The sequence below is a fragment of the Euprymna scolopes genome, chromosome 46, assembly GCF_053919585.1.
Source record: "Euprymna scolopes isolate OS-2025 chromosome 46, ASM5391958v1, whole genome shotgun sequence".
NCBI lineage: Eukaryota > Metazoa > Mollusca > Cephalopoda > Sepiida > Sepiolidae > Euprymna > Euprymna scolopes.
The window spans coordinates 132,813,042-132,834,847 of NC_136527.1; the positions used below are offsets into that span (position 1 = coordinate 132,813,042).

General features: G+C 37.5%; 1 protein-coding gene across 1 annotated transcript in view; it reads left to right on the top strand.

The window, feature by feature from the left end:
• The window catches only part of LOC145271169 (protein SFI1 homolog), a 324,462-nt gene that overhangs the window by 135,690 nt on the left and 166,966 nt on the right, over positions 1-21,806 (top strand). The window contains exon 12 of the mRNA XM_080126698.1: positions 16,494-16,591. Within this exon, the coding sequence (XP_079982824.1) occupies positions 16,494-16,591 (98 nt within the window). The remainder of the gene's footprint in view (positions 1-16,493; positions 16,592-21,806) is intronic.

The following is a 21,806-nucleotide window of genomic DNA, read 5'->3' on the forward strand; positions in this document are numbered from 1 at the left end:
TATGCCTTATTAAGCAAAAACAATATTACGTAATAAAATAAAATATGTATCAAATGCGCTTGAAAGCCAAATCACAACGTAATATTAGGAAAATAAACTTATTTATCACAAATATATTTCGGAGGTATACTCCATCTTCAGTGTGTTGTTTTTTTTTCTGTTCTTCTTCCTTGCCAGGTTGTAAGTTGGAGAAAGAAGTCTGTAAAGAACCATGCATTGTTTGAACTGTGCGTAGGCAACGCGAGAATAACGTCAAGGATGAGTGTTCATATAGAAACTTATGAAAAAATATATATATATATATATATATATAACTTGAGTTTCTTCAGTTATAGTTGAAACTGAAATCAAAACTTATGAAGAAAAGAAACAAACCAACATACTGAAGATGGAGTATACCTCTGAAATATATTTATGATAAATTTCAAACAAGTAAGTATGAGAGTCCATATAGAAACATTGTTTTAATTTGAATAAAATAAAATACGCATCAAGTGCGCTTGAAAGCCAAATCACAACGTAATATAAGGAAAAATAAACAAATATTTTATTTGTTTGAAATTTATAACATAAATATATTTCAGAGGTATACTCCATCTTCAGTATTTTGTTTTCTTTCTTTTTTTTTTTCTTTTCTTCTTCCTTGCCAGGTTGTAAGTTGGAGAAAGAAGTCTGTAAAGAACCATGCGTTGTTTCTAGCGGTTGTTTATTTTGAAATGTTTTAACTGTGCATAGGTAACACAAGAATAATGTCACGAATGAGAGTTCATATAGAAACGTTGTTTTAATTTGAATGAAATAAAATACGCGTCAAGTGCGCTTGAAAGCCAAATCACAACGTAATATTATGAAAATAAACAATGTTATTTTCGCGTTGCCTACACACAGTTCAAAACATTTGAAGTAGAAAGCTACTATCAGGGACATAAGTTGCAGGGATATTATGCAGCAAGATGTTTGTTCAACTTACATTTGAACTTCTGCATGTCAGTACAGTTGGGAAAGCAGAATCTCAGGAGGGAGTCTAGCAGTTCTGAGGAAGAAACTATTAGAGTAGAAGGCTTTCTTACATCTAGAGATCTCTACTGTGAAGGGGTGGGATTTTGATGCTTGTCAGGTTGGTCGGGGTTATTTACGTCGAGGGGGCACAAGGGTTTGTAATTCGTTGGAGCATTCATTATATATATATATATATATATATATATATATATATATATATTATATCAAGGATGAGAGTCCATGTAGAAACGTTGATTAAATTTGAATAAAATAAAATATGTATCAAGTGCGCTTGAAAAGCCAAATCACAACGTAATATTAAGAAAATTAACAAATATTTTACTTGTTTGAAATTAATCGCAAATATAGTTCAGAGATATACTCCATCTTCAGTATGTTGGGTTTTTTTTTCTTCTCTCTATGTTGTAAACTTTACAATGAAAGAAAGAAAAAAGAAAGAAAACAAAATACTGAAGATGGAGTATACCTCTGAAATATATTTATGTTATAAATTTCAAACAAGTAAAATATTTATTTTCATAATATTACCTTGTGATTTGGCTTTCAAGCGCACTTGATACATATTTTATTTTTATTTATTTATTTTTTTTTTACAGTGATCACCACTTATCAAGGCCTGGAAGCCACTCAGGGATAAGGGTTATTGCAAGTACATTACGTTAGTTAGTGTGGAGATTTGATGAAGTGTTTAATTAAGGGGGCGGTTCATTAGGAATTTGTTAACATTGGACTTGAAGACATCCAAGTTGTAGTCCGGAGGGAAGCAGGCAGACGGAAATTAAATTAAATTAAATCAAATCAACGTTTCTATATGGAACTCACACCCCTGGCATTATTTTTAAATGTCTTGATTAAACTATACAAGTACATTAATTTAATTTTTTTTCTTTTTTTTTTTTTTTTTTACAAAGAAGTCACCACTTGTCAAGGCCTGGAGGCCACTCGAGGATAAGGGTTAATGAGTGTTCAGTAGTCAATGGGACAATATCGTATTAATCGTTAGTAGTGGAAATGTGGTAAGTTGGATTGCTTAAGGGGACGGTCATCAAGAAAATGTTTACATTGGAGTTTCTTTTTTTTTACATGGAGGTCGCCAGTTAACAAGGCCCAGAAGCCACTCGGGGATAAGAGTTATTGTGTTGTGTGTACAGTAATCAAGTGGGGTAGTGTTGTAGTATTCGTTAGTAATGGAGATTCGATTAAGTGTCATTGCTTAAGGAGGCGGTTCATCAGGAATTTGTTTGTGTTAGACTTTATTTATTTAATTGTTAGTGTGATCAATATGAGCTGCAAAAAAAAAAAGAAAAAAGAAGAAAAAGAAAAAAGAAAAGAAAAAAGAAAAAAAAAAAAGAAAAAGGAAAAAAAAAAGAAAGAAAAGAAAAAAAAAAGAAAAAAGAAAAAGAAGCGTCGATATGTCGTTAAACGAAACAAGCTGCTAGCAGGGCAGTTTTTACAAAGCGGGGAGATCGCTTTTTTGGCTGATATTTTCAAAAGTCATCCCCTCTTTTCGATTGACTGACCTTAATTTAAACCTTCGCCACTTCCGGTTTGGTGATGGACACAGCGGCAAAGACTTTTTTTTTTTTCACCTTCTTTTCCTCCTTAGCGTGCGGGTTCGAGCCTGCCTTTCTCAATCAACGAATAACACTCAGGATGAGAACATTCATTCAATAACTATAAATATCCACACTAACGTAATGTACTTGCAATAACCCTTATCCCTGAGTGGCTTCCGGGCCTTGATAAGTGGTGATCACTGTGTAAAAAAAAAATTTTTTTTTTAAATAACCGTCTTGTTCCTAATCGGACCAAGCCTGGAATAAATAATATAATAGAATAGATAGATAGGTAGATAGATAGAATAAAATAGGTAGATAGAATTGAATAGCGTAGATTGATGGAATCGATAGATAGGTCGAGAGAACACTGTCAGGTACGTAAATTGCATTAGATAGATAGATATGGAATAGGGAGGTAGATAGATAGATAGACAGATAGATATTACCTCCTCTAGATAGTAACTGTGCTTAAGTTTACTTAACTTTCCTGGTGAGGCGAAAACTATGACATAAACAAACCTGATTAAGCAATTGGGAAACTGCAGGTGTAATTTGAGAAATTCTTGTCTGTTACTGAAGCGTTGATATGTCGTTAAACGAAACAAGCTGCTAACGGCAGTTTTTACAAAGCGGGGATGTCGCTTTTTTGACTGATATTTTCAAAAGTCATCCCCTCTTTTCGATTGACTGACCTTAATTCAAATCTTCGCCACTTCCGGTTTTGTGATGGACACAACGGCAAAGACGTTTTCTTTTTTTTTATTCACCTTCTTTTCCTCCTTAGCGTGCGGGTTCGAGCCTGCCTTTCTGAATCAACAGAATATTCTTTGTCTAGGAACGAATAACACTCAGGATGAGAACATTCATTCAATAACCGTCTTGTTCCTAATTTAATAAACGTAATAGTTCAATGTAAACTACAATATATTGTGGACTAAGCCATTGCAAGGAGAACTATAAAGCTTCTTGTCTGTAACTGAGGTAGGTCATTGTTATAAGCGAAGTAAGAAAAGAAAACAACGGTTTAATTAAGCGGGGGGGGGTAATCAAAACATTAAAAAAAACACAAAAAAATCTAACGTAAGGCAAACGAACACGTGAAAAATGGCTTAAATAAGCCTGTTTCGATATTAAAATTTAAAAAATCGGTGGATACCCGGGTGTCGCTAAGAATAAGCGAAGTAAAAGAAAAAACCAGGAAAACTAACGTTACGTGAAAAATGGCTTAAATAATAAAGGGTTCAATATTTAAATCGAAAAAAAAAAAACATCTCACACCACGATTTGAACCCAAAACGTTTAGATAATGAACAAACAGGCTAACCAACTGTGCTAAAGCGACGGAGATGAAAATGTGTTGGGTTTTTCAACTATTTAAAGTAAATCAGGTCATGACGGCATCTGACGCACGCGTAGAATCGGGCATCGTTACGAGAAACCCGTTTTTGTTGACACCCCCCCCCCTGTGGAAAATTGTCGATTTCGGGGTGAAAAAGTTAACGTTTTTGGCCAATTTTTCGATATTTTTCAAGTGAAGGATGGGGCTTCGATATGATACCGAGTTTGTGAATTTTCATCGCGTGTGTCGAAAGTTTTTAGCAGACACACAAACATACACACAAACACACACATACATTTTCGTTTTTATATATATAGATATATATGAATTTACTTTTAAATGCACGAACCTGTTACTAAGCAATTGGGAAACTGCAGGTGTAATTTGAGGAATTCTTTTCTGTTACTGAGGTAGGTCACCGACTGCAGCAAGCAATCAATCGATTTGATTTACAAACGGGTGATTTCACTAATTTCGGTAACAAAGTATCGGAAGTTCCCAACATTCGTTTATCTCCATTCAATCCTGGGTAATGATGGATATCCCTGCTAGTACTAATAGTTACAGGTAAAACAACTGGAATAAACTGAAATCAAGCGAAGGATTGTGGAAGCATATGAAGTGTTTGGGAGATATTATCATCCACACTTGAGACGATATTGAAAGTATTTTTAGGTTTGGATTATTGTAATTCGATTTGCAGAGAAACACATTTCCACTTAAAAATCGCTGATAAACAGTCGGTGTGAAAACACCACTTGCCTGGAATGGAATATATACACATATTTCTGTAATATTCATTCAGTTGGAGAATACCAGGAAAAAATTAGTTAGAGAAGAGGGGTCGACACTTGAAGCCTGGAATTTAGTAACAAATTGTGGGGGAAAAAAACCCCCAAAAATAATAGAATAGATAAATAGATAGATAGAGAATAGATAGATGGAATTGAATAGCGTAGATTGATGGAATCGATAGATAGGTTGAGAGAACACTGTCAGGTACGTAAAGTGCATTAGATAGATAGATATAGAATAGGGAGGTAGGGAGGTAGAGAGATAGATAGATAGATAGACAGATATTACCTCCTCTAGATAGTAACTGTGCTTAAGTTTACTTAACTTTCCTGGTGAGGCGAAAACTATGACATGACCAAACAATATTATGATTACAGTTAATACCAATGACTTGGACTCGACTAGTTCCACACCTGATCGCGCATTTAAATGTGCGAACCTGTTACTAAGCAATTGGGGAAACTGCAGGTGTGATTTGAGAAAAGGTTGCTCGTAATTAAAAGCTGAAAATGACACTTAATTAGCGGTGATTTCCGTGCGGTTTTTGTCACTCACAATGAAGCGTCCGTTAATCAGGTAATCGTGCATGAATTCATAGAAACAGTCACAAATATAATCAATGGTGAACATGTCTATGGTACTCCGGCCGTAGAAACCTGTTAATGAAATAGAAAAATTTTGTCGATGGAAGGGAGATAATCCCCTTTGTCAACCAATTTTATTTTGTTTCTCACAAGTTAGAAATCATAAACCAACTACTTAAAATTTATCTCTTTATCCATCTTACACACACACACACACACACATACATACATATACAGGGTGGCCGAAAAGTGCCAGGACACTCTATTTTTAATATTTTAATGCTGTTAAATATGATGCATTGCAGCTTTAGCTAGCGTATCAAGGAATTCTCTAAAAAAAAATGGCACAAAGAACCTGGAGGTGAATGGAATTGTGCAAGAACAACGAGGGCCAACATACTGATCCCCTAGACCACTAAATTACTCTAGTTGTTTTCTGCTTTGTTTCTAATAAAGTTCTCTTTTTTTGTTGAATATATATGTGTTCTGTGTGTTTCATTAAAAAATACTGTGTTTTATTAAAAATACATGTATAGTGTCCTGGGACTTTTCGGCCACCCTGTAGATAATGAAGTTTATAGTTATGTTTATAGTTTCTGGATAAATCTATCATTCTTAAACTAAGCTTATAAACAGTTAAATATGCTCGCTACAAATAGCCATCTATTTCAGTCAAAGAGACTTCCTCAGGCGACCCCGAACCTCTTGACGACAAAAAGAAAAATGGGAAAGATTAGAAAAAAATTGGGAAAAAAAAAAGGAAAAAAGTAAAAATATAAAAAGATTATAAGAATTGCAAGCTCTCTAAAAAAAGAGGATAAAAAGAAAAAAAGATAAAAAGGGAAAGATCGCATTAGAACCTGTTGGAAGATTATTCAAAATTATTTTAGCAACAGGATATACATCTGAAATGATTAAAGTGGGTCATTATTTTACTGGAACGACGACGTCATATTTCAAAAATCACATAAATTAACCAAGTAGTCTTATTTTTAATTAAGAAATCAAAGTATGTGTTTCATTAAAAAATACTCTGTTTTATTAAAAAAAAATACATGTATAGTGTCCTGGGACTTTTCGGCCACCCTGTATATGCGTTGGAGTGAGTGTATATTAGGGCAGGTGGATTTGCAATGTTTTCAGAAAATCAACATGGCACTGGTGATGATAGTTTTGGATTTGATGTGATAAGAACTAATACCGCAAATTAGATTCTCATCTTGAACAGAAAAGTGAGCATTTAATTTTAAAAATCGTTTAGAAAAATGCTGAAAAATCCTTCATTTTCATAGCATTTTTCACAATACTGACTTTGAAATTTCACTATTTCTTTTATAAAATATTCAATTAATAAACCATTAAATAGAGACTGACTTACGAAAATAAGTAACCTTTCTTCTTTCTTTTCCAAACTTCGACCGTCTTCAGGCATGTTGATTGTTATAGAAGTGTTAGCAAAATTGGAGTGGGTTATCTACTTGAAATTTATCTCTTTATCTATTTTACACACACACACACACACACACACATATATATATATAAAAGCAAAAATGTATGTATGTATGCGTTTCCTCGATGTCCACAAAAGGCTTCTTTCAGAGAAGCGCTTGCTCGGTTCACAACTTCTTAAAACTTTTTATATCATCTATAAATTGTAATATCTCAGTTATCCACGGAGATCGCCTGTCTATTTAATTTTATTGACTTTCAAACGTTAATTATTCGACATTTCCCGCATCGGCACGCGTTACATTCGGTTTTCGGTATAAAAAAGAAGCAAAACTCGACTCTAATCACTGCCCCTGCACCCCCTCGGGGGTCCGGGCGACAAGATCAAAGTGTAGTATCTGTTCCGGCAGATACTGCAAGCAAAGACCATATGTGGGGGCAACCCCACATATAAGACCTTGGTCAATGTAGGGGCAACCCTTCATACCAATTGTCACTATCCAGCTCCCCTACTCCCCGGGGAGTTGGTCCCCATTTCCCCCTTCACTCCTCACATTAAAAATCGGCCTTGTGCCTAATTTGCTCGGTGGGGGAGCAAATAAATACCATCTGTTCCGACAGATGTTGCAAGCTATGACTAGCTATGACTAGCAAAGACCAGATGTGGGGGCAACCCCACATGACTGACCATTAACCAGCTCCCATTTCCCACCTCTCGGGAGCTGGTCCCCTTTTTCCCTTCCCCCTCCCTTCACTCCTCACATTAAAAATCGGCCTTGTGCCTAATTTGCTTGGTGGGGGAGCAAATAAATACCATCTGTTCCGGCAGATGCTGCAAAGCTATGACTAGCAAAGACCAGCTATGACTAGCAAAGACCATATGTGGGGGTAACCCCACATATCTGACCTTGGTCACTGAAGGGGCAACCCTTCATACCAACAGTTTCTAATCCAGCTCCCACTTCCCTCCTCTCGGGAGCTGGATCCCCTTTCCCTCCCCCTTCCCCTTATCTCCACATTAAAAAACGGCCTCCTGCCTAATTTGCTGAGTGGGGAAGCAAATAAATAAACACAGCCCCAAATCCCCTCGGGGGTCCGGGCAACAAGATCAAAGTGTAGTATCTGTTCCGGCAGATGCTGCAAGCAAAGACTAGCTGTGACTACAAAGACCATATGTGGGGGTAACCCCACACATCTGAACTTGGTCAAGGTAGGGATCACCCTACAGACCACAGTTACCATCCAGCTCCCATTTCCCACCTCTCAGGAGCTGGATCCCAATTTCCCTCCCCCCTCCCTCTCTCTCCACATTAAAAAACGGCCTTGTGCCTAATTTGCTCAGTAGGGAAGCAAATAAATACAACACAGGCCCAGAGCCAGTGGTCTCTAGAGAGCTTAGTAGCGTTTGGTCAATGTCGACTTTGTCATATCAGACGGTAGCTCGGGTTTTTAAAAACAAACAAACCGATTTATTGACCTCATTAAAAACTGTCCCGCACAAAATGCTAACTGCTGAATACCTATCACCGTCACGTCAATCAAAAACGCACACCTGTTTTTTTTTTCATACTTTACTATTTTCCAACTGCGCATCATAAAGGCTTCATTTATTTTTTCACAGGCACCTGTTTTTTTTGTTTTTTTTCACACACACATAGCCGTTGTTGGTGAGAGAAGACGAGAACAAGCGGCGATTTACAGATTAATAAGTACATACATATATTTTGTATATACATATATTTATTCAGTTGTATTAGGTACAAATGTCTTACTTGTTATGTCTGCGACAAATTCCATAATTAATTTCGGAAAAATTCCCTTTTCAAATGGTAAACGTAACAGATCGATTCTAGCATGCTTTGAATCGATCTGTTACGTTTACCATTACTACATACCTATTCCACACAATGCTTCAAGCAAACTACATATCAAAATATATATATATATATATATATATATTTTGGCAGCAAGTCAAATAAGTAAATAAACAGTTGAAATTTATACAAACACACACACACATATGTGTCTGTGTGTTTGTATATTTTGGCAGCAAGTCATTATTCAAACATGTCTGATTGAACACGACGAAGTTATTGTTTCCAATCTTTCTGGATATCTTTTCCATTTGCCGAGCATTTTATTTTTTAAATTTCGGCAGGCATATTATATAGAATGGCGCCCAATAGTTGTTGTTCGGCCAAATTTTTCTCAAGCGCTTTCTATCGGTGCATCTAATTATCATTAGCTTGTTGTTGTTTTATTTTTATTTTCCAAACAACAACCGACATGTCTGAAGATGGTCGAAGGACAATCCGACCGAAACGTTGTGCTAATAACGCTCAAGACGAGATCAATGCAAGTCGTATGAGTAATTTTTACGCGGCGTCTTTATCTTTTCTTCAACTATTTATACTAATATAGCGATCCTATTCAACATCAAAAACGTATATTATTCGAATTTTTCAGAGTACCATTCTCATCGTCAGTGTTATTTTTACAACGTTTCGGTCCATATAACCTCCGACTTCTTCAGATATTTTTTTTTGTCGAAATTGGGAATCTTTCTGTTGAACTCGGGAATCTGCACATAATATCCAATAGAAATTTTTATTTAATCCACGGAGGTTGCATTCACGTTTTCTTTTTTTATTTTTTGTTTTTCCGATTTTAAGAAATTTTAACATCGTTCGTTTGCACCATGTTTTTTTTTTTTGTGGGTTTATTTTTTTCCCCCTATTTTTTTAAGAAGTTTTAACATTGTTTTTTTTATAAAAATACTAGCAGGGGTACCCGGCGTTGCCCGAGTGTTTGTAGGTGTGTGTGGTGTTAAATAAAAAAAGAAACCGGGGGAGGGGGGAGGTAGGATGGAACCCGAAGCCCTGAGGCGAAGTTTGAAAATAAAATCGGCCAGCCAGAATGAGTTAGTGAAAGATGTTTGAAAGTCGTCGAGTATTACGACGACGATGTAAGCATTGTTATAAGCGAAGTAAGAAAAGAAAACAACGTTTTAATTAAGCGGGGGAGGGGGGGGGTGATCAAAACATAAAAAAAAACAAAAAAAAATCTAACGTAAGGCAAACGAACACGTGAAAAATGGCTTAAATAAGCCTGTTTCGATATTAAAATTTTGAAAATTGGTGGATACCCGGGTGTCGCTAAGAATAAGCGAAGTAAAAAAAAAAAGAAAAAACCAGGAAAACGAACGTTACGTGAAAAATGGCTTAAATAATAAAGGGTTCAATATTTAAATTTAAAAAATCGAAAAAAAAAACATCTCACACCACGATTTGAACCCAAAACGTTTAGATAATGAACAAACAGGCTAACCAACTGCGCTAAAGCGACGGAGATGAAACGTGTTTGGTTTTTCAACTATTTAAAGTAAATCAGGTCATGACGTCATCTGACACGTAGAATCGGGCATCGTTACGAGAAACCCGTTTTTGTTGACACCCCCCCCCCCCCTGTGGAAAATTTTCGATTTCGGGGTGAAAAAGTTAACGTTTTTGGCCAATTTTTCGATATTTTTCAAGCGAAGGATGGGGCTTCGATATGATACCGAGTTTGTGAATTTTCGTCGCGTGTGTCGAAAGTTTTTAACAGACACACAAACATACACACAAACACACACACATACATAATACATTAAAATATACTCTGCTCTTCGCTTATTCTTTTGTTTTTATTTAATCCCCCCCCCATCTCTGCCCGGGCAACGCCGGGTACCCCCACTAGTATATATACATGGTGACCCCGGGCCCCGTGTATACCGATTGCCCTTATTTTAAAGGACATGGCAGAATCAACGACCGTGAGTACACCAAGACCCCAGTGGGAGCTGGGATAAAGAATACACGGTGTTAAATTTTACTACAAGACAGGCTCGTTTAAGAAAACCCAGGACAGTTTCATGCGTCAGTTCGAATGTGAAAAGGCTCCGTCCAAAAGCAGAATTCAGAACTGGGTGGACCACTTTAAGAAGTATGGGACCGTGGAGAACCTTAACACTGCCAGTAAGAACCGTCCAAGCCACTCGAAGCGAACAGCCGAGCTGGTTGAAAGAGTGAGAGAGTCTCTCCAGCAGAGTCCGAAACGCTCTGTGTGTAAGCGAAGTCAGTCCCTCGGTATGTCCCGTGAGACTTGCAGGAGAGTGCTGGTGAACAATACAGAATACAGACGCAGCAGACCCTTACAGCCTCAGACAAGAAGCAGAGGAGGGCTATGGCAGTGGAGAACCTTAACACTGCCAGTAAGAACCGTCCAAGCCACTCGAAGCAAACAGCCGAGCTGGTCGAAAGAGTGAGAGAGTCTCTCCAGCAGAGTCCGAAACGCTCTGTGTGTAAGCGAAGTCAGTCCCTCGGTATGTCCCGTGAGACTTGCAGGAGAGTGCTGGTGAACAATACAGAATACAGACGCAGCAGACCCTTACAGCCTCAGACAAGAAGCAGAGGAGGGCTATGGCAGTGGAGAACCTTAACACTGCCAGTAAGAACCGTCCAAGCCACTCGAAGCGAACAGCCGAGCTGGTCGAAAGAGTGAGAGAGTCTCTCCAGCAGAGTCCGAAACGCTCTGTGTGTAAGCGAAGTCAGTCCCTCGGTATGTCCCGTGAGACTTGCAGGAGAGTGCTGGTGAACAATACAGAATACAGACGCTGAAGACCATTACAGCCTCAGACAAGAAGCAGAGGAGGGCTATGGCAGTGGAGAACCTTAACACTGCCAGTAAGAACCGTCCAAGCCACTCGAAGCGAACAGCCGAGCTGGTCAAAAGAGTGAGAGAGTCTCTCCAGCAGAGTCCGAAACGCTCTGTGCGTAAGCGAAGTCAGTCCCTCGGTATGTCCCGTGAGACTTGCAGGAGAGTGCTGGTGAACAATACAGAATACAGACGCTGCAGACCTTTACAGCCTCAGACAAGAAGCAGAGGAGGGCTATGGCAGTGGAGAACCTTAACACTGCCAGTAAGAACCGTCCAAGCCACTCGAAGCGAACAGCCGAGCTGGTCAAAAGAGTGAGAGAGTCTCTCCAGCAGAGTCCGAAATGCTCTGTGCGTAAGCGAAGTCAGTCCCTCGGTATGTCCCGTGAGACTTGCAGGAGAGTGCTGGTGAACAATACAGAATACAGACGCTGCAGACCTTTACAGCCTCAGACAAGAAGCAGAGGAGGGCTATGGCAGTGGAGAACCTTAACACTGCCAGTAAGAACCGCCCAAGCCACTCGAAGCGAACAGCCGAGCTGGTCAAAAGAGTGAGAGAATCTCTCCAGCAGAGTCCGAAACGCTCTGTGCGTAAGCGAAGTCAGTCCCTCGGTATGTCCCGTGAGACTTGCAGGAGAGTGCTGGTGAACAATACAGAATACAGACGCTGCAGACCTTTACAGCCTCAGACAAGAAGCAGAGGAGGGCTATGGCAGTGGAGAACCTTAACACTGCCAGTAAGAACCGTCCAAGCCACTCGAAGCGAACAGCCGAGCTGGTCGAAAGAGTGAGAGAGTCTCTCCAGCAGAGTCCGAAACGCTCTGTGCGTAAGCGAAGTCAGTCCCTCGGTATGTCCCGTGAGACTTGCAGGAGAGTGCTGGTGAACAATACAGAATACAGACGCTGCAGACCCTTACAGCCTCAGACAAGAAGCAGAGGAGGGCTATGGCAGTGGAGAACCTTAACACTGCCAGTAAGAACCGTCCAAGCCACTCGAAGCGAACAGCCGAGCTGGTCGAAAGAGTGAGAGAGTCTCTCCAGCAGAGTCCGAAACGCTCTGTGTGTAAGCGAAGTCAGTCCCTCGGTATGTCCCGTGAGACTTGCAGGAGAGTGCTGGTGAACAATACAGAATACTGACGCTGCAGACCCTTACAGCCTCAGACAAGAAGCAGCAGAGGAGGGCTATGGCAGTCAAGATGCTTGAGAAGATTGAGGAGCACCAAGTTTCCTTAATCTTCTATAGACCTCAGATGAAGCCTCCAAAACAAATGCACCAGCCCAAATATGACAGCAATACTCCATGCATGGGCGAATGGTGGCCTTATAGAGGTACAGGATACTTTCGGGTGTTAGAAGTTTTCTAACACGGTAGAGAGAGCCCACCTTCCTTGCAGCGGCCCTGGCAATGCTCTCGATGTAATTGTTCCAACTCGTGTTTCCTGTGAACATTAGGCCAAGGAGCTTGAAAGACGTACTCTCAGATAAAGAGTCGTTGGCCATTGCTATAGGTGGTAGAGAAGGTTTCTTGTAATTATTGAATGAAACCAGTTTAGTCTTGGCGGCATTGAATGTGACCATCCATTTTTGTCCCCATTCCACTACTGATTGGAGGTCATCCTCTAGTGTTTCTGCCATTACTTTAGATATATGTTCATTTGTTTTCCTGTCATGCCTGCTATAGAGTGTGGTGTCATCAGCATATATACCCATCTCAGAGGCAATCTTGTCAGGGAGGTCATTTATGAATATCAGGAACAATAGAGGTCCAAGGATAGATCCCTGAGGCACTCTCGCATTTATATCATATTGTTTAGATGTGCGACCGTCGAGGATAACCTGGATTTTTCTCTTATCTAAGAAGGATTTAATTATGTTAAGAAGTAACCCTAACCCTAACCCTAACCACCAAGTCTATGCACTCTCCTAAGTCTCTTTCATAGTTGAAGTCCTTACGTAAGAGAGCTTGGATGCTCGTGTGATGGCTACATTCAAATACCGAGTCATGTCCAATATGACGTCGCAGTAAGGAAAAAGAAAAAGGAATGAAAACGTTAGAAAAGACAGAGGGCAGAGAAAAGGAGCACGTTAGAAAAGACGATCACGTTAGAGATGTGAGTGACGCCACAGCCATAACAAGAAGTCACGCCTGGTGGGAGAATGAGAAATAAAAGTCTTTTCTTCAGATCTGAAACAGGAGTTAAAGTTCTTTCCTCTTTCCTATTCTTGGTCTCGTTTGTGAATGAGTATGCTACAACGTGTTGGGTCTACATATTAAAACGTGCGGAAAACGTGTATCCTAGAAAGTTTTCTATTCCCATAGTTTCTTCCTTTGGACGGCTAAACTTTGGAATTCTTTTACTTTTCTTTCTTCCCTGACTATACTACTCTGCAGAAATTTAAATGTAATGTGAACAAGCATCTCGCTGCTCGACTATTCCTATAGATATGGTTCTAAGTGGCAGTATTTCTTGTTAGGGATGAATTAGAGCTGTGCTGATAATAGTAATGTTGTGGTCGTCCTAACAAATTAAGGGACACTCAGAATTATTATTACGCCTGTGGAACTCTGTTCCATCTGCCTGTTTCCCATCTGACTACAACCTGGATCTCTTCAAGTCCAAAATAAACAAATTCTTGATTAACCGCCCTCTTAAGTAATCCAATTTATCAAATCTCCAACACTAACGATTACTACGATACTATCCCATTGATTACTGTACACACAATAACCCTTATCCCCGAGTGGCCTCTGGGCCTTGATAAGTAGTGACTACCTTGTAAAAAGAAAAAAAAATCAATAAATTCGGGTTTAATTTGATTCATGGGTAATTTGTGAGCATTGTTAAAAAAAAAAAAAGAGAAAGAATCCGCGATCTTTAAATGTTGATATATAGATTTTTTTTTAATTCATATAATTTCGTGGTATTTAAAAATAATTTGTATGTTTTATGGATGTTATATATATATATACATAAAAAAAAGAACCTGTGATCTTTTAAATGTTGCTATATTTTTTAATTCATATAATTTCGTGGTATTTCAAAATAATTTGCATGTTTCCTTTCAAAGGGCATAGAGTCAAGGTCAAGGTTTTCATGAGAGCTCGAAAAACATTTTTTTTTTCTGTTTCGAAACAAGGAATTTTAAATATGAGGTGCTTTCAATAAGTTTCCGGACATTTTTGTACAGGCATTTAAAATTGTCGTAGACTCTTGAAAATTCAGTATGTTATTGCTAAACATCTTATGAGATGACTGACCAATTTTTATGATTTCACGTTCAAATGAACAGCTACTACAGTAGTGTGAATACGAGGTGTCTTCAATAAGTTTCCGGACTTTTTTTGTACAGGCATTTAAACTAACGATTACTACGATACTATCCCATTGATTACTGTACACACAATAACCCTTATCCCCGAGTGGCCTCTGGGCCTTGATAAGTGGTGACTTCCATGTAAAAAAAAAAAAATTTGTATTGTTGTTGTTTGTTTTAGGAGAGTCTTAGTGAAAGATTAGAGTCTTAGGGTGATAGAGACAGTCTTAGGAGTGTTCATGTGTTGCGTGTTCATATGTCTTAAGATGTTCATGTTGGAGATATAAACAGATATATATAAAGAGAGAGAGACAGTTCTGTATGAACGGGAGTGTTTCTTTTTTTTTTTTTTTTTTTTTTTTTGACACGGTGGTCACCACTTATCAAGGCCTGGAAACCACTCAGGGATAAGGGTTATTGCAAGTACAGTACGTTAGTGTGGAGATTTGATGAAGTGTTTACTTAAGGGGACGGTTCATTAGGAATTTGTTAATGTTGGACTTGAAGACATCCAAGTTGTAGTCAGGTGGGAAGCAGGCAGACGGAACAGTTCCACAAGCATGCAGTTCTAAGAAAGAAGCTTTGTTCATGGAATCCATAAAGAGTGGGGGGAATTTTTCACAGTGGATTCAGCTAGACGGGTGTTTTTTGTGAAAGATTGGCAAGGGGGGACCAGAGATTGGAGTTCAGATGAGCACCTGCCATGAAAATAACGATAAAACAAGGATAGGCTTGCAACGTTTCTTCTGTGGGAGAGAGGTTGCAGGGAAGAGAAAAGGGCATCCCCCCACTAAGCCACAAAGTCTATTTTGTACTCTGTCAAGGCAGGATAGGCTGTTTTTAGCAGCTCCTACCCAGATATGGCAGCAGTATTCCATCCTTGGACGTACTTGGCTTTTATATAGATAGCAACCAGTCCTGAGATTGGCTGAAAGAGAACTTCGGAGGCCGAGTGATCAGTCTCAAGACTGATTTTGAGTGGGCAACCCATAGCCCAGACCTAAGCCGCCCAGATTTTTTCTTTGGGGCTATCTTAAGGACAGAGTCTACACAGGGAAACTCAGAACCATCACGGAACTCAAGGAAGCCATCAGGGAGGAGATGAGAGCTTTGTGTTGTGCCTCAAGAAATGCACGAAGCTAAATGGAGGCCATCTGGAACATATGCTGTAGAACGGAGAGAAAAAAGGCCAAAGACCGTAGTGTTTTGATGTGATGTTTTGAATATAATAAACTAGTTATGAACAAAGTTTCATTTCATTCGGACAAAACGTTAAGAGACGGGGCTTAATTGGAGTTGGGTCCCGTTTTTTTTTTTTTTTTTTTTTTGTATATAGGGCAGATATGCCGTAAAACAGAACAAGCTAACTCGGAATCGGGAATTGTATCAGAATCGAAAATTTAGAACGGAATCGGTAATTGTATCGGAATCGGGAAAAATTTTGGAATTGTCCCAACACTAATATATAACCTTGGTATCCTCGTTAACACTGTACATTGGACCTTCAAAATCTGACACTATATAATGTTGGGGGGGGGGATAAGAAAAGGAACAAGAGCGTAAGAATATATGCTTTATTTACAAAGACGCCATGACAGGCCTGATATATACAAGGGAAGTATCTTTTCCTGACTTCCGATTTGTCTAAGGGACTTAACTAATACAACAACACCCAAGAGCAACACGTTTTGGATGCCTTCATTAACGGCTTATGTAATTTTTTTTTTTTTTTTCTTTCAGAGTATAAGAAAGTGTTTTCTGATTTGGACGCATAAATTTGACTTGAGAGAAGAAATGCGACAACGTCCATTAACGATAAAAGCGTTGCAGTTTTACAGGTGAGATCCTTACGACTTTTTGAAATTTAATTTCATGCAATTTTATCAGTTTCACAATTCCAGGTAATATTACAGTTTGAACTTCTGCATGTCAGTACAGTTAGAAACGTAGGATCCTCGAAAGAAGTTCCAAAGTCTAGCGGTTCTGGGGGAAGAAACTACTGGAGTAGACGGCTTTATTATTATTACAGTTCCACCCTAGACTGGAACACGTGACATGTGACATGTCACTTCCAATCACCGTTCAGATACTTTTTTTATCATTACATTTCCACCCCAAACAAGACACTTTGGTGTAAGGGGCTACTATCAGGGTCATAAGCTACTAGGATACTATGTTGGGCAGCAAGATGTCGGTTCACATTACACTTGAACTTCTGCATGTCAGTACAGTTGGAAAAGCAAAATCCCGGAAGGGAGTTCTAAAGTCTAGCAGTTCTGGGGAAGAAACTACTGGAGTAGAAAGCTCTCTTACATGTGTAGAGGTGGGGTTTAGCTGCTTGCCGGAAGTATTTACGTTGAGGGGGTACAAGTGCTTGTAGTTCATCAGAGCATTCACCATTAAAAAAGAGCATTGACTGTTAAAGTACTTGTGGAACAGGCAGAGAGATGCAACATTTCGTCGATGGGACAGAGGCTGAAGCTTAGATGACAGTTCAGGACTTATCAGATTGGCGACTCTTTTTTTAACCTTGTCTAGGAGCGAGAGACTAGTAACAGATGCACCAGCCCAAATGTGACAACAATACTCCATACATGGGCGAATGGTGGCCTTATAGGGGTACAGGATACTTTCGGGTGTCAGTAGTTTTCTAGCACAGTAGAGAGAGCCTACCTTTTTCGCAGCGGTCCTGGCAATGTTTTCAATATAATTGTTCCAGCTCATGTTTCCTGTGAACGTTAGGCCAAGCAGTTTTAAAGATGTGCTCTCAAACAGGGAGTCACTGGCCATTGCTATTGGTGGCAGAGAAGGTTTCTTGTAATTATTGAAGAAAACAAGTTTAGTCTTGGCAGCATTGAATGTGACCATCCATTTATGTCCCCATTCCACTACAGATTGGAGGTCATCCTCTAGTGTTTTTGCCATTTCTTTAGATATGTGTTCATTTGTTTTCCTGTCATGCCTGTTATAGAGTGTAGTGTCATCAGCATATATACCCATCTCAGAGGCAGTTTTGTCGGGGAGGTCATTTATGAATATCAGGAACAATAGAGGTCCAAGGATAGAACCCTGGGGCACCCCCGCATTTATAGCACACTGTTTAGATGTTCGACCGTCAAGGACAACCTGGATTTTTCTTCTATCTAAGAAGGATTTAATTATGTTAAGTATTCTACCAGTCATACCGCATGATTTAATTTTCCTGAGGAGGCCCTTGTGCCATACCCTGTCAAAAGCCTTAGATATATCTAGAGCTACCGCTCTGCCCTCCCCCGCTTTGTCCAGTTAATGGTATCTACGTGCAGAGATTACAGTGAGGATGTCAGCTGTGGAACGGGCTTGTCTAAATCCATATTGTTTGTCAGTCAGAAGTTTAGCAAGCAGAGGGATGCAACGTTTCGTCGATGGGACAGAGGCTGAAGCTTAGATGACAGTTTAGGACCTATCAGGTTGGCGACTCTCTTTTGAACCCTGTCCAGGAATAAGAGACAATCAATAGGCAATCAACAATTCCCCCACATGACGACATTTTTTACAGCTTTGTTTAACAACTTATGAAGAATTTAAAATATTAAATTTGTTTAAAAAATGGATTTAATATGTGTAAAAATTATAACCGATTAGTTATAAAGGGCCGCATTAGTTCCATGTAAGGGGGATAACTCTGTCTAATTGTCTAAACGTTATTGCATGCTCAACCAGATGTCGTAAACTGGAAAGTGGGTTACATCACTCGTTACAAGGTCATTTGAGTTATATATATATATATATATATATCAGAAGATTTGGTGCATACATGTACACAAGGTTGATAGGGCCGAATGAGAATGCGCTGACTGTTATTGGTTTTGAATATATCTATCTATCTATCTATCTATATATATATATATATATATAAACTGTACAGAAGGTCAGAAAAAACATAAGGGGACCAGTTAATGGTAAATAATGTTAGGCTCTCGTCAGCCATATTGTTTTCTGAGAAAATATTTTTCTGACTTTCTATACAGTTTAAATAAGTAAATATTAAGCTCTTATATTAATTTTTTTTTCTTTTTAATCGAACACTTTGATGGAATCCTTTCCCCAAAACAGTGAAAAAAAACTAAGAAGGCTAACATGCTTACTAGTCGGTTTACTTCAAACTCCCGATTGGACCCGGCAAAGCACTCCCTCCCTGACTTTCCTTTGCGGACACAATTCCAGGTAATATTATTAATAGTTATATTGTAAATGCCTGTTCACATTACACTAGAACTTCTGCATATCCAAGTCTAGGCTTTCTTACACATCATTACTGTGTAGGGGTGGGATTTTGCTGCTTGTCGGGTTTAGGGTTAGCGTTATTTTTAGGTAAGGCAGATGTGTCTTTTAATGGTTCGCCTTCTAAAAGTCATAAGTATCATTGTCAAAGCATTCATTTGGATGGTAAATGTAGTTTATACAAATATATATATATAATATATATATATATATATATATACAGCTACTTCATTTACTCACTTTTTAAAGGAAGAAGAGAAGAAATTGTACTAAACCGAATAAGAATCGGACATACAAAATTAACTCATTCCTACCTAATCAAAGCGGAGGAAACACCAAATTGCACACTCTGCAACCAACAACTAACAATTAAACATCTACTGACAGAATGTAGAAAACACAAACACACTCGGAAGAAATATTTTAAAACAACAAACATTAGAAAAGTGTTCCAAGAAGCGGAACCCCAACAAATCATAAACTATTTAAAAGAAACAAATGTATTCAAACTCCTATAAAGTAAACAAGTAAAATTCAGTTTAGAAAAACAAATCTCTTACAACTAAAACAATTTTTCGGAAAACCTAAAACATCTTGCTTCAAAAGATAAACTTTTTCAAGAAACTTAAAAAATTTTTTACAAGAAACTGAAAATCTATTATACCAACAAAACTTTTTTGGCATTAAATGACTCTTAGAGGTTGAAATGCCGTTAAACAAATACACTCACTCACATACTAAATACCGTAATTAGTAATTTATAATTGCCTTTTGTTAGATAAATTATCAGTAGTCTTATCATTTTATATAAATTTTCAGCATCCCAATTGTTATTCTTTTTCGTATTTAAATTAAAAGATATATCAAAATTTGAATTTAACTTTAAGTATTATGGTATTTATTTAATGCACATTTACATATAAGTGTGGCAAACCACTTATAATTTAATGGCTGTCAGTTTTTTTTTTTACAGAACGACTCATCGAAATCTATCTATATTCTTTTTTCATTTTAATATATTTTCATAGAAATGTTTCCTTTATGCCAAAAAAATATTTTAACCCACTTTCCGGTTTACAACATCCGGTTAATTGGGACAAATTAATTTTTTTTTCTTTTAATATATCTATATAATTATAAAACTCAAATGACCTTGTAACGATGTATGTAACCCACTTTCCGGTTTACGATATCCGGTTGTGTATGCGCGCGCATAAACATCAACCCATAACAACGTAAACAAATAAACACAAATTGCTTCTTTTGCAGATTTTGACCTGCGCACTGAAATGTTTACGTTATTATTTCAAAATTATTATTTAACATGGGAAGAGTGGAGTTTAAAATAACTTAAACGTAATACAGAAATGAACGATGTAAAAAAAAAAGAAAATAGCTGAAATATCAAAATTTGAATTTAACTATAATAAGTATTATGGTATCTGTTCAGTGCACATTTACCTATAAGTATGGCCAACCACTTATAATTCAGTAACTGTAATTTTTATTTTAAAAAATAATAAATTATAATAAACAGAACGACTCAGAAATCTATCTATATTCTTTTTTTCATTTTAATATATTTTCATAGAAATGTTTCTGTTATTTAACTATTCTGTACTTTCAAGTAACAATTTCATTTAATTGTTTTTTTTTTTTTCGCGTATAAATTCTCAGCATCCCAATTGTTATTCTTTTTCGCATTTAAATTAAAAGAAATATCAAAATTTGAATTTAACTTTAAGTATTATGGTATTGTTTAATGCACATTCACATATAAGTATGACAAACCCCTTATAATTAAATGGCTGAAAGTGTTTGTTTTTTCTGTTATGTCACAAAAAATTATTTTCTTTACGTCACAAGTGTCATGGTCATACATGAATTCCATAGCTAATATAACATACTGACCCAACGGGTCACGGGTAGTATATATATATATATATATATGTATATATAGTGTTATAATGGAATAATTCCAGGAGGAAATCCGGGTATGAGAGCTCAATGTGGTAAACAGAGCAATAACATAAAAATATAACACGGAAATTACACAATTGTCGATGCAATAATTTATTTCAACCTTATGGTATTTTCAAGCATCTAAACTAGACAATTACATTTTTGATACTGAAATAAAGAAAGAAAAAGAATCGAGCCCCGACCGTCAAAAACCAGAGGGGGTGGTAGTAGCAATCCACTTAATACATTTTATAGAGAGGGTGGGAATTAAGTTAGTATGGGAGGGATTTTTTTTAAAAAACAACAAGAACATTATGACACTTAAACGACTGTCCGGTAACCCGACGTAACAACAGACACACACACACGCACATACACACACACACACGCACACACATACACACCTAAATATGCACGTTCTGATTCTTTGTCTTTCTTTATTTCAGTATCAAAAATGTAATTGTCTACTTTAGATGCTTGAAAATACCATAAGGTTGAAATAAATTATTGCATCGACAATTATGTAATTTCCGTGTTATATTTTATATATATATATATATATGTATATATATATATATATATATATATATAAATTTTTGGCAATGGTTTCAACCATTTGTTTGCTTAAAAATTCGATAATATTACTTTCTTAAGTGGTCTTATGATTTTGACCAGGACTTTGTATATATAAAGAGCAGAGTATATTTTAATGTATTAGTAAATTCATGAATAAATAAAAGAAAACTGTGCTCGTTGTAATATAGATATATAATAAGCCCGATCGATAGGCATATATATCCTAGAGCTATTTTAATATTGAGTAAGTTG